General features: G+C 36.8%; 1 protein-coding gene across 2 annotated transcripts in view; it reads right to left on the minus strand.

The window, feature by feature from the left end:
* Window positions 1-14,094, minus strand: part of LPCAT1 (lysophosphatidylcholine acyltransferase 1) — a 63,997-nt gene that overhangs the window by 40,126 nt on the left and 9,777 nt on the right. For both annotated transcript variants that reach the window (XM_051609656.1, XM_051609655.1), the window contains exons 4-7: window positions 7,184-7,296; window positions 5,612-5,672; window positions 3,303-3,361; window positions 755-789 (exon numbers count right to left, since the gene is read on the minus strand). In XM_051609656.1, the coding sequence (XP_051465616.1) occupies window positions 755-789; window positions 3,303-3,361; window positions 5,612-5,672; window positions 7,184-7,296 (268 nt within the window). The remainder of the gene's footprint in view (window positions 1-754; window positions 790-3,302; window positions 3,362-5,611; window positions 5,673-7,183; window positions 7,297-14,094) is intronic.

Below are 14,094 nucleotides of genomic sequence, written 5' to 3' on the forward strand. Positions count from 1 at the left end.
TAATCCCAATGGCTTCCTTGTTAATAGTAAAATTTAGAATCTCAGGTGAGACATTCAAAGCAATAGATCCCAAGGATGAGGCTAACAGCAAACCATTAGCCATAGAATCAACTCCCTTTTACTTAGGCTTCAAAATATATTGTTTGATATTCATCTAAACATGCTAGGACTTCTACTCCAACCCCAATATGAAAATAACACTAAAAAAATCCACCCTATTTTTTAAAACAAGCAAGAACAGCGTTACGTATTATTTTACATTATATGGAATTGCTAAGGAGCCTCTAGAACATTTTTATTAAAAAAAAAAATAATCAAATCTATATTCAGGCAAGATAATGGAAATAGTTTCTCTAATTCCCTGAGTGGGTTGATGAGACCAATTTCAAGCAATAGCCAAACAGATTTTATACAGAAACACCAGAGATTTGCAGGCAATAAAATACATAGAGAAGAAGTAAGTTATTTTACTTCAGGTACTTGACTAAAAAAACAAATTAAAATTTAAAATAATAACTTAAAATCGATTCTGCAAATCACAAAAATCACAGCAACAGAAGTACACTGTTTAAAACTGGATTCCTCTGAATATTACAATAACTAGGGAATAACACACAGAAGAGACAAATTAATCCCAAAGAACAAGACAAAACCCAGCAATTACAACTTGACTACATACACCTGCAGGTCATGTAAATAAAAACTAATGAAGGAAAGCAACCATGATAAAAGCAATGAAAAATAAACGACTTACGCTCCTGGCCCTTGCCATGTCCATGTGACTGTATCCTAAGAAAAAAAAGCATGACAGTTGCAATTAATTACTGTATTTCAAACGTGTTACATTATAGGTAGTGTAACTGATGACATATGACTAAAAGGTCTCAATGGAAACTCCAGTGTCCTCTTTGCAGAAGTTCTTAGCCCTTTTTTAGGTAGTTAGGAAATAACCAGTAACACAGAAGAAGAAGCTGCCAAACCTTTTAAAGAGCAGTAGCCTGTGGAAGACACTAGGACATTAAAATACATTTAAAATGGACCTGTGATATTTCGACAGTATATGGCCTTTCTTAACTAGTAGCACTCTAACAGAAAATTCAAACAAAGGAATAGCTATATATATAAAAAAAACAAAACTGTAAAAAATTTAATCACAAAAGATTGCTGAAGAACCTATGGATGGAGGCATTAGAGCATTTATTTTAAATAAAATACAGATAATAGCTGTCAAGCATCCAATAGATAAAATACTACAGAAGCAAATTTTGAATTTCACGTCTAAACCTCATTTTAAGCTTTATAATTTCTTTCTGCTCATGCATCATGAGGAGCAAACACACTAATATACTGCTCCTAAAGAAACAGATACAGGACCAGATGTATCATCTACTGCAAACAATCACAAGTCTGAAGAAGAAAGGTATTCAGGAGGCAACCCTGACTAAAGAAAGAGTTCTTCGTGGCAACCAGAACTAGATTTATTTGCTAGAACTCAACTAAATTTACATCATCACTTCTGCCACCTGTTTCAATCTACTGTAGAACTGTAGTACTTTACCCGGTTCTTGACTTAAGAGTACAAGGAATTAAACATGTAAGAGTGCACGTCTACTACATTCACCCCAGGCTCTGATCTCGAAAAGCCTCCCAAAACAGTCAGGTCCACTCAAGTCCAGGACTGTTCTCATCTGTACTGTGGAACTTGGAGCTCTGAAGTTAGATCAGAACAGGTAGTTCAAACTAAAAGCAGTGGGGTGACTGCACACAATGCATATCTGGAATTCACCGGTTAAGCAAAAGATCTCAATGAGAAATTCCTTTCTAAACCTAAAATTATAATATGCAGCAAACGAGAACAAACAGGAAGCCACAGACAATGTCTGTCCCAACTCTGTTGTTCCTACTTCCTACCTAACTCTTAGCTGCATCCTAAACAAAATAAACCTCACCTTCACATATCATACACCTCCTTCCTCTCCTCATTCTAGCTTTGCTGCAACTCTTTCGCAATCCCCAAGCTTTTCTAAAAACCAAACAGTAATAGCAATTATCCCCCACCCCAATTAATACCTAGTGGAAGTAGACCATAGGAGACTAAATGACTCAGTAAGGCACTAAAAACTGTTTTACTGCAATCAAAGCAGTAGGAAAAAGTCAAGTTCTATACACAGATTCAGGCCAACTCTGACAGATATCTAAACATTTATTTACAGCTTTGTTAACATTTTGCAGTAATATAAAAAAACCTATGAAAAAATAATTAGAATTTATAATTACTTACTTCAATGTAAAAAAGCTCACAATTATAGAGTATTAGGAACATTTGATATTATTTTACAAACACTGCATTATGCATTATAGGCAATAAAGAGTTTCAGTATGAAAATGGGTTTTTGAAGATATTTGCAAATTAACATTTGATGGCTTTATATTGTTATAAGTAAGTTTGATATTAATGAAAAGTAACAAGGTAAAAATGTTAGCAAAATTCACTAAGAAGCATCTTCTAACTAACCAAGGAATGCAGACAGACAGGATTCTTACTCTAGTAGGACAGGAAAGTATTTACATTAGGTAAACTGAACAATAACAAAAGAGCCTCTTCTCTGCTTTCCTGTTAGGCTTGATCTCGAAGCAGATAAAGCAAGCTTTGTCTTAATTTGTTTGCCTATATCTTTACAAGCATTTGTATACACTGTTTAATTTAGAGATTGTAAATAAACTGTATAATTTGCTTTTTGCCTGATTTGGATTTTGAAGGACCACTCCAAATTAGCTAGTGTCTAGCATTCCTTAGCCAAGTGCACCGTGAATGTAAAACATGGTCAACAAGACACCTTATAAAGGTGCTGAGGCCCCCAATATACTATTATACTATCATTTAGCTAGCTGTGTTAATTTGTGACTGCCCCCCACTCAGGCAGGAGGTGCAGAAGCATCTTCCAGCAATAACCGGTATTAGGAAAACCCTCTGGCACACACGGAACAGGGAGCACATGGAAACACAGATCCTAGATGCAAATGGATGCTTGTGTTGTCATTTGTACAGGATTTTCTGTAATAACCTGAATAACCTTCCAATCAGTAAAGAAGTCACCCAATTAAAGCAGAAACGTTTAAATTGTCTCAGTTAAGACTATTTGTATTTCTAGAGGCTTAAATAATACATACTTATCCCATAAGCATTTATTAATGCTTTCAAATTTCTAAACCTAATTATCTAACCTAAAAGATTACAGAAGTGCCAATGTATTTAGAGGAAAATGCCCTGTATTTTCAACTATACTGCAAGTTGAACTTACCAGTTTATTTGGATATCGTAAAAGCACTGGCTGTACAGGAACTCCAGGAATAAATGCTCCTAAAAGGCACATGACACAATTACTTTCTATTGCTGCAATAAATGTATTCTGTACCAAAATGCAAAGAGAAAGAAAACAGCATTAACGGGCTGATATGCATAGGAATTAGCTGATAGTAGAAAAAATAAGATCTGAAAGTAGCCTCAGAAGTCATCTAGAAGGCAAGCACCAGAGAAGGACAATGTGTAGCCACCTTTTCTGCAGATAGATATGTAAGAATGCTTGCTTATATTCTCTATCATCTACCACTTACATAAATTGTTATGTACTAAAGTCAAAGTCTAGTACCAAATTCAGCTTGATAAATGATTGAAAAAATGCAAGTATGTATAAGATACTTAAGTCATTATATTCCATGTGGTCAACTGTATTTTTGGTGAAAAACTTATGCAAAGTTATGCATAAGTTTTCTTATGCAAAAGAACCTTTCTATTTTTAGCTGAGCAATATTGATTTGTAGGAAATTTTCACCTCTGAAATAACAGAATTAATGTCACTTCTATTTTGTAGCTATGGAAAATCTATTAGTTCACAAGTATTTGAACTACAGCTATTGTACAGAAGTATCTCTATTTTGTATGAGAATTGTAGTTCTGATAAATAAGTAGCACAAGATCTGTAAAAGTAATTTGTAATAATTTTCTAGGTTTCTAGCACAAAGATTGGGTAAGCATGATTACTATCTTGCTCAAGATTTCTCTAAACATCCTTTTTTCTCATGAAAACAAAAGACAGCTTCAACCAAACAATGTTATTTATTGCAAATTTGCCTAATATTTCAATTAAAATTAGGTACTTAACAACAGAAGCATACTGCATTCTTGGCATTGCATTTGCTTTACAGAATAATTGTCCAGATGTAAAATAAGTATTTGTTAATGAAGTATAAACATCTCTAAATGAAGGTTGTCTGAATGGGATCTTGCAGAGATTTGGTTCTTGGCCCAATGGTACTTTCTATTCAATCTCCAAGAACAACTAAGTATCCTTTGAAAGAATCCAAAGATGAAAAAAATCTGAGTGGCAGATGACACCACCATCATTTAAACAAAACTAGATTAGCTTGCCCAAACACAAAACCATAAAACTGTCTAGTAAGAGCAAGGACTGTAGGCCACATAAGTAGCATGGGGAAAGACATATTGAAAGTGGTTACTTGTACAGAGACCTAAAGTAATTTAATGTAAGCAAGGAATTTCGAGGCAAAGGATTTCTGGAGAGCTGGATGGATACAGAAGCAGGTTCCCATAGGAAAGGTGAGACAGCCAAGAGGCACAAAGCAGCACGTACTAAACCAGAGGAGAGGAAGGCAAAGTGGGGATTTGAGGCAGAAAGTATATGGTGCCTGGAATGTCTACAGCACAGAGGGAGGGCAGGAAATCAGGCTGGTTTTCAAAGCATGGCCAGAATTTGGGTGGAGAGAGAGGGAGAGTAAAGAGCAAAAGAAGCAGATGTTCTCCTATCCATCATTCACTCATCTAAAAAGTTAAGAGCTGACAGAGGCAGAAGAAAAGCTTTTGTGCATGTTTGTTCAGGAGACAATATTGTGATTCCTTCAGCCAAATGAATCAGTGCAAGGAACCACAATGCTGACTCATTATCATTACATAATTTACGAATAGCAGTATACCAAGTTGTAAGCAACAGAAAATACGTAATATGCACAGTAAGAACAGACCACAATGAGCTAGGCAGAAATCTAGGAAGAATGGAAAAACACATCCACAATTGCCTTGCTCACTGCAGCCTTCTCATTCACCATCTTGCTATGTACATCATAAAGGCAAGCTTACATTAAACATTGGTGGTTCAACTGCAGTATTGGCATTTCTCCCTGTTGTAACTAGAACTTACAGCTGCAACAATGTTCATTGTTACACCCTCTACTAAACTGGTAAGATAAAAAGGGTGGTACTAACTGAAAAGAGCTTAGAATGTGGACCTTATGTAAAATAATATTGTAAAAAATGACAGCAAACAAAAATCCACTAAGAAACATTGATTCTCCAGCTCATATGCATCACAGAAGCCAAGAAAAAAAAAAAATCTCAGGTATCTAAATTGTTTTGTTTGACAGTGGAACTACAATCCTCTTGTCTCATCAGAAAATTTCTATTCCAATTCCACCCTGCTGCAAGATTTTTAATTCAACTTCTGCAACAGAAAGCAAATTACAATGCCAGTGGTATTTCAGAAAATGAAGATACAAGAACATTCTGTAGAGAACAGAGAATGAGCATCATACCTACCAGGCTTGAACGTAATTAGACAGGATCGGTTTGTGCAAGTGCCCTCTGGGAATATCATTATCTTGAAGTAAAAAAAAACAAAACACAGTTTACTTTTAAGAAATATTTCAGTGTGGATTTATTTATAAACACATTTTCAAAGCTAACTAATGGATTACAGTAAAATAGTTTTCAGGGAAAAACAGTTCAGTTAGAGTAAAAAAATAGTGCTCAACAACAAAGTCAAGTGAAGTTCTGTCTTAATAGTAAAAATAGTTTTCTTTACCTGTGAATTTTCCTCTTTCTTGACCTCCAATAATAATTATATTCAACTGGAACACTGACAGTGACCAGTAACACTTCTGAGTACAAGAGAACTTTCACAAAAGGTTTTGGTGTTTGGTGTAAAAATATAACTTCTTTTTGCATCAAACCAAAAATCCTGCTCCCAAGCTACCTGCTTACAGGCTAAGAAAAGGAAGACTTATTTTCTTTTTGCACATAATACTTGACATGTGCAGAGAAGTCAGAATAACCGATGCTAAAAATATCTAAACAGAATTCTACCAAAGTAAAAAATACTCAAGTTGAACCAAACTCAGAGGAAGAGGTTAAATTCTAAAAATAAAATATATTTCAGACAGCAAAACGCCAAGAGCTGCTGAATTTTTGCTGCATTACAGAAAGAAGAAATGCAACGGAAGTAAATACATATCATAATGGGACAAAGCAATGGACTAAAATTAACATTACTAGTTTTATTGCCCACTCCCTTGCTAGGTATTCTGGAAATCACTCCAGCTCTGCAACTCAGTTTCTTCATCTTTAAGTAGGAATAATTACTTTCAAAGTGCTTTGGAATCTACTGATGAAAGTCATGCTGTGAAAGCAATGTATCTCCTATCTGTCACATTGTTTCTGTTTATGTTTCTGTAGTCCAGTCTGCAGAAGTAACCATTCAATGCCATCACAGATGTACTGCATCTTAGTATCAAAAATGCACAAGAACGCTTCCAATTTTCAAAATAATCCCATGCTTCTAGGAAATTGAGACCTTAGGTAGTCATTCCTTCTTCTTCATTCCCATTACTCTCTTCCAGGGGACATTTTAAATAGCTAAATCTCACATACAGAGTAAACCCCGAGTCACTTATCTTAGCAATGTTCTCATCCTGTGGTCTAAGAGAGGTGTACTCTGTTTATTGGAACGTCTGAATTGCTTGGACTGTCTTGGCTAGTATTGCATCTCCAACAATGACACTGCCAAAATCTTGAGACGGGCAAGAACACACAATACTCCCCCAGGTATTCTGTTGAGGACTGGATTATTGTATTCTTAGAGGACTTTCTAAACCTGCTGCCATCTATACATCTAGTATCACAGAGCTAATTTCCCGTGTACTTACCCATCTCCCCTTGAAACACACTGCAATGAAAAGCTAATGTTTTGTACAGATAAGAATCTTACATTATATTTCGTAGAAAGAGGCAGGGAAAATCACATCCCCCACAAACCATCTAAAGCAACTCACAAGGAAAAAAAGTAAACTGCATATCCCAAGCCATCTGTCACACAGTAGTAGCATACAGTACCTGTGGCCATTTACCGTCAGACTGAGCACGCCTCTTGATCTCTTCAACAGTCTTCTTGCGAGAATCCTGGTCTGACCGAGATACAAAAACTGGCCGGATGTATTTGATTAGAGCTGCAGAGGAGGGAAAACAAAACCAAATCAGTCTTTATTTCCCTCTTGTTTGAAAAAGATTCCCACCTGCCACCAGTAGTCCTCTGGACAAAAATTTTGGTCCAAGTATGTAACTACTTTAATATATTAAACTGCAAACATAATACTCAGCTGAATTATTACAGTTTTATTGAAATATTTTCACGAATTCCTGTGAGGAAAAACACTTGCACAATTTTGGCACAGTATACTTTTTAAATATTTAATAGACTAATACATCACAGATCATTTAAAACATGATTGCACGTATTATGCATACTTTTCCACAATAAAGCAGTTGTGACTGACTAGATATCATTTCCTCATACCACAAAAGTCACAAAATCTATAGAAACCCCCAACTCAGGGAAATAGCAGGAATCCCCCTGTGCAAGTGCTTCCAAAAGACACCCTGTGGGACAAACTGCCACTGACTTTAGAACTTCTGTCTTCTAGGACAGCTCATCTTCATTGAAGGTACACCACCAAAGATATTCCAGACACTGTTTTATTTTCTGGGAAATCAGGATCATCAAAAGAAAAAGCATGTCTATTTTCTGAGCCATCAACTGTTTGCCTGTTCCTCATGCTAGATGGATCATATCTCAGGCATCCTCTTCCTAGCTCAGTGGGAAAGCTCTTATACATAGCCAGACAAAATGAGCATTAAGAAGAATCAGAAATAATCCACAATATCCTCTCCATGCATGTCTGTCAGAAAGACACGGAGGCCCTCTCACAAATTAATAGCATATACAACTCTTTTGCGGTGTCAAAAAGGACAAGAGAACCATCTTTAAATATACTACTGAATATTTTTATTTAAGAAGGTTGTCTTCAAATACTTTTCAGCATTTTTGTATCTCATATTCTCATTCAAAAGTTAAAGAGTTACTAAATCACCGACTATTCTATTTGCCTAAATTTAAATATACAGGTTTTGTATTTCCAGCTACCTCCAGATGAGTTTGCTGACACTAGTTGTATAATCTTCTTTTGTCAAGGACAGACCTGCTGCATTAATGGATCAGCCAGTGCTTAAAGTGTGAAGGAAAAAAAACTGTAAGGAATTACAGCCCTGTACTAAGCAAAGGCTCCTGGTTCTGGTGTTACTGCACTGGCAGTTTAGACAGCAACTCACAAAAGTTCTTCTATGGTTCTTTGAAACTATTTCATCACATCTTACAGCAAGCTCCCAGACATTCAGCCAGTCTTTTATCCCACTAGCTGCCAAAGCTTAGAAGACAGCATATCAGAGAAAAGTTACCATACTCTTGCACTTTTTCTTACATGCCTGCTCTTGGACAACACCCATAGAACAATGCTTGCTAGGGGACCAAAGATCCTTCACAGGCCAGCCGGCATTACTGCTGTGGGCAGTAAAAAAAAAAACAAACAAAACCCCAAACAAACCACAAAAAATAGAACAAACAAACAGAACAAGCATTAATGCAAAAGAAACCGTATTCCGTTTCATAATTGTTAGTTTTGTTTCTTAGTAATGCTAGTCCTGAATTTCCCTGACTGCTGCAAATAACTATTCCATAGCAAAAAAATATACTGTGAAGCAAAATAAAGCAAGATTCAAATATCCTCAGCCTTCACTATGAAGCTTCTTTTACATTATGCCCAAATGACAAAATTCAGGTTACTTCAGGGCAAGATAATTCCAGAGCTCTGAGGCTCTTACTTAAGGATATGATGCAAGCATGGTCTTCTTTATAGCACATGAAATAAAACAAGAAGATAGATTTTACTTAGGTCAGTATGACAGAAACATCAGACTATGGACAACTTACCAATTTTCAGTCTCTAACCACTAATGTAATGTATACCTGAAGACTGGATAGGCAATCAGTGTTGACCTGGGAGCTTTACTGCTACAACCTTCACAAAAGCAAGCTACTACAATGTTACCAAGCTCCAAAATAACATGCTGCAAGTCATCTTATAAATGGACAATATCACAAACAGCAACACACCCACGTGCAAAGAAAAACGATTAACACATGATGAAAAAGAAGGGAGACCACTGAAAGCTTAGCTTCCTATGGATTTCTCCTGTCTGTTGAATTACATCATACAAAATAGGCTGCAAGGTAAGTTCATTGCTTCTCTCATGGTCCAGACACTATTTTTAAGCAGCTTGCAGAACTTAAGAATCTTTAAACCACCAGCTTTCTTTCAAATACGTGTGAAGCCATCACTATTTCAATGCATTGCATCAAATCTTAATATGATTACCCTACTAGGCTAAGTCTTACTTCCTTGGGGATCAGACTAAAAAGCTTGTTTTAACATTAAACAGCAACTTAAGATCCTGTAAGACATCTATTACCAGGCCCTCAGTGGCTAAGTTCAACAATTTCAGTGAAACTGAAACTCACAGTCATCCATCAGTAAGAAACTGAAAGTACATACCAAAAAAAGTCTAGCTCTGTACTTATATTTCCTCATACACTTTTCTAAACTACTTTTGAAAGCAGAGCACAAGGCTACACAGACCTTTACTCTCACCACACATTTCTATATTCAGTAAATAGTTAGGAATCTGAAAATTTGTAGGTGTACCAAGACAATTTGTGCAAGAAATAGTCAGGAGCAGGCTGAAAGGTCTGTAAAGAGAAGTTGAGAAACACACCAAATAGGTGGAGGACAAGATGAGACTGTGGTCAGAAGTCAACTCAAAATATAGGGAATCCTGGAAACAGTACTGTATGTCAGATAGTATATGAGGAAAGGCAGGACTAGAGCAACGTCAGGGCAGGAGCAAAAAGCAGCATCCATGAAAATGCCTCATATGGCAAACTGAGCAAATAAAGGGAACAAGCAAAACTGTGCAATATGCTTAAAAACTAGAATGCTTAATCTTCTCTGCTCATCAGTTTAACTGTCCAGGACCAACTGTAGCCAGGTAGTGAAGATCACAGCTCAAGAGATGCCAAAAAATGTGCTTGCACATCTCCTGTTACTCCGTTAAAATCACTCTTAAATTATAAACACTAGTGAGGATTGGCAGACAATCCCTCAGTTCACAAAATCCACCCTGCTAGTGTCATTATGACAGTTTTTTCTCTAGCTGTGTCAGTCCTACTTGATATAGTCACTCATCCCCCGTTTCAGCTTATTACAAGTCCTGAGGTCAGGTGACACATGCTTAGGTGTCTTAGGCAGGTGCCTGCAATTTAAACAATACTGCCAGTCATTAATCAAAACTTCTGCCTTCCAGGGCAGCCAGAATGCCACAGATAACCAACAGAAAGTTGCTCTAGCACAAAACAGATTCTTTAAAGCGAACCTACCAAAATGCAGTATTGCTTTAATTACAGGGTGGCAGCTTCAACTGACTTCAGAACCATAACTCCCATTCAATCATTTCAAGCATCAGCTGATTCATATGCAAAAAAAAAAAAAGAAGTTTCTTCCTGAGGAGCTGAACACATATAATTGGTGTCAATGAACTTCTCAGGATAACGTAAGAAAAAAAAAAAAAAAAGGTATTTTTTTAATGACCATTTATATTATTCTTGACAGTTACAACAATTATAGTAGAAGCTGTTGGGGGGGGTTGGGGAAAAAAGCTATACTGGCACCATCACCACTAGTCTACAGGGCATCACAGAGCACACAAAGCAACAGAGTAGCCACGTGGCACTAAAGACTGCTAATCTAAAATGTATCCATACACAAATTTTCAAGTAGGCAGTTATATCATCACCACTGTGGAAACAGCATTAAATAAAGTGGCAGATCAATAGGTATGCCTGCAAAAGTAGAGAATGCTGAACCTGAGGCTTTCACTTGGCCTCTCCTCCATCCACCACAAAATCCCATCACATACATTCCTCTGACATGCTGAGATGACAGCCTATGGAGTTAGTACAACTAGGTCTGTTTCCATTTAACATGGAGGTAGGCTGTGTAATACAGGTAGACTAGCAGTGGGATATCCATTTACAGCATTTACTCCTCAGTTTTTCCTACTAAAATACAGATTATTTTTCCAATACCAGTTGCCCTCTTGTGCATTCTGTATTTAGGTCTTACAAAAACATGAAGGTTAAAGGTTGAAAAGTGCTATCTTGACTTGTCTTAGTTTTTACGAGTTGCCTTACTCAAACGAACAGACTCATGAAGTTCTGAACTCACACCTTTTCTAATTAAGTAATATCTAATACAAAACCTGCTCTTTTCTGGAGACAAAAGAAGAAAATAAATCTGCAAGGGGCTCAGAAGTCTTCTGAAGGCTATGGGAAAAAACCCACAACACTAAGGTTCCAGAATAAAATGGCTTTCTGCGTATATGGACACAGAGACCTTAAATATGGAAAAAACCTCAAACCCACACATGACGAACACACAAAGTTGTATCAACATACAAAACTCAAGTCAATAAAAAGTAGAGTATTTTCCATTGAGACTTATATTGTTCTCACAGAAATAGTGTTACTGTGGTCATGGTACTCTACATGAGATTTATAACCTGAGTGGTAGTATCTTACTAGAGCAACTATCATCCACATAAATACTTTTTTTAACCCAAGGCTGAACCAAAGACTAAAGCTAAACATACATCGAGAACAATTTCTCCAACTTTCACTAAATGCTTAGCAGATGGACCACCTGACAGAACAGATAAATACTCCTGGTACACAGACAGTGTTAATGGGAACATTATTCTCCCTATTTCCAGAGAGAAAGGCAGGAAAACATGCAGTCTGTAGGACAACAAGAGGACAGTATTGGGAGATAACTAACCAGTGTTCTCTTTAGCTTTTACAGAAGTAAATTCCATGGTATTGGGGTTGGTCTTTCAAAAGTTACTTATTTCCTTTAAGGATATCTTGCAGGACAAGCACCATTTTCATATCACAAAGACCGTTGTTTACTCTCCCATCTGCAATATCTGTATGAGGGCATGGCTGTATGTTTTAGCTTTGTGCTGCCAGGCTTAAAAAGTATTTTATGAAGGCAGCTGTGTTGGTTTGCAATTTTCCTATATACTACACTTTGTAACTTCCACAAATTATATTAACTAGGATGCTTTAAAAAAGTGATGGTAGTTTAGGCATTTCAGCAGGAATTTAAATGAGAAGTAGCTGTTAGCAAATTCATGATGGGAAGAAAAATAATCCAACAAGTTCAGGATTTCAATCCAAACAATAAAAGCATAGCTATTACACACAGGTGATAGTTCAACTATTTTAATTCTCTCCAAGAGAGGTCCTGTGAGGACCGAAATACTGCAGGGCCATTTGGGTGCCCATAGCCTGAAGCAAACACCTAATTTTGAAGAGGAGGTTTTTTTAAGGAGAGGATGAAGTGGAGAACTTGGCAATAACTTCAAGATGCTTCTCAGAACTGGAGAGCTCCTACGTGTACTCAAGGCAGGCTACTATGCCAACATAGCAAAAGGTGTTGGCATTCATGCTGGTAACCTTAACAGAGTTTAAGCTACTGATTGATAGTTTACAAAGAGAAGAAATTTGTGATGCTTTCACCCTACAGCAGTTTATTTCGAAAAGGGGTTTGTGAGCTCTTCTGATGAATCTTGAAAATATCTAAACGTGACATTCTCACTGAAGAACTATGAGGTCTTCCACAGTTCTCTTCCTTGTGTGCTTTGCAAGGTATGGAGGGGAAGGGGAAGCAATCGGGGTGGAGGACTGATTGCATAACAGAGCTTATGAGTAAGTAATTTGGTATCTTTCAAGTTCCAAGAAGAAAACATACCAGCGACCACACCATAAATCCTTCCCACTGAATTACTCACTTCTTGTATTTTAGTCACAATGCTCAAGAAACACCTGTAAATCACTTTCAAAACGTGAGCTTGAACAAAAAATAGTAAGTTTATTGGATGTCAAAAAAAAACGCCTACAACAGAACTGTGTAATCCTCACAGTATAATCCTCCCTTACTCTATAGCTCTTCTATATTTTGCCAAGTAGAAATTACCTCCTTCCTCTTCATAAACTTAACATATCCCTGCCATTCATTTCACAGGCACCAACCTCCTGTTCTTCAGAGGGTGAGGTTACAGAGGTTGAGAAGTTGCTTAAAGTTTAAATTAGCTTATCACCTTAAATTTAGTTTTTACAAGTTCAGACCACAGAAAATGTTTGAATCACAAAAGATGTCCAATAAAATCCCCACCAAATCATATTTACTGACAAATCCCTTTTCCTTCTTATTGAAGCCTTTCTATAGTAGCACTGACCACTTCAACAATAGACAGCAAAGTGTAACTGTTCAAAACTCATGCAAAAGGCTTGTCCTGACTTGAAGTGGGATCCAGTAGACAAAAGAGGAAAGTTTAAGAAGTTGTGCTTATGAACAGACTGATCTAACTTTTTCAGCTAATGTAAGATGCAACAGATTGCTAGATGTGATCTCCTCTGAGCTGCATACTTCACACCAAAGGAGTCCTGCAAACTTCACATCTCCAACCCACCAAAAACACCTGCTTAATAGAAAACAAATTTCAAGCAGTAAAAGAAAAAAAAAATAATCACAATTACACTCCACTTGAAAGTTTTCACTAAACTTTATGCCAAGTTAATAATTACAGTAACACAACATGGCCTGGAGTTATCTCATCTAGTTTGGGTCCTCCAAACAGTCCAACTGCAAGTAAAGGAGACCTCCACAAGGACTATTTTATTTTGCTGAGCTAGCAATTATTAAACAGTCAACAAGTCAGCTGAGAAAGAAGATAAATCTGCCAGTTTCTGTGGCTGGACTGCTCCTAAAGCCCAAGGTGGCCTTGATGCACCTATA

This window comes from Apus apus, chromosome 2 (genome assembly GCF_020740795.1).
Source record: "Apus apus isolate bApuApu2 chromosome 2, bApuApu2.pri.cur, whole genome shotgun sequence".
Classification (NCBI taxonomy): domain Eukaryota; kingdom Metazoa; phylum Chordata; class Aves; order Apodiformes; family Apodidae; genus Apus; species Apus apus.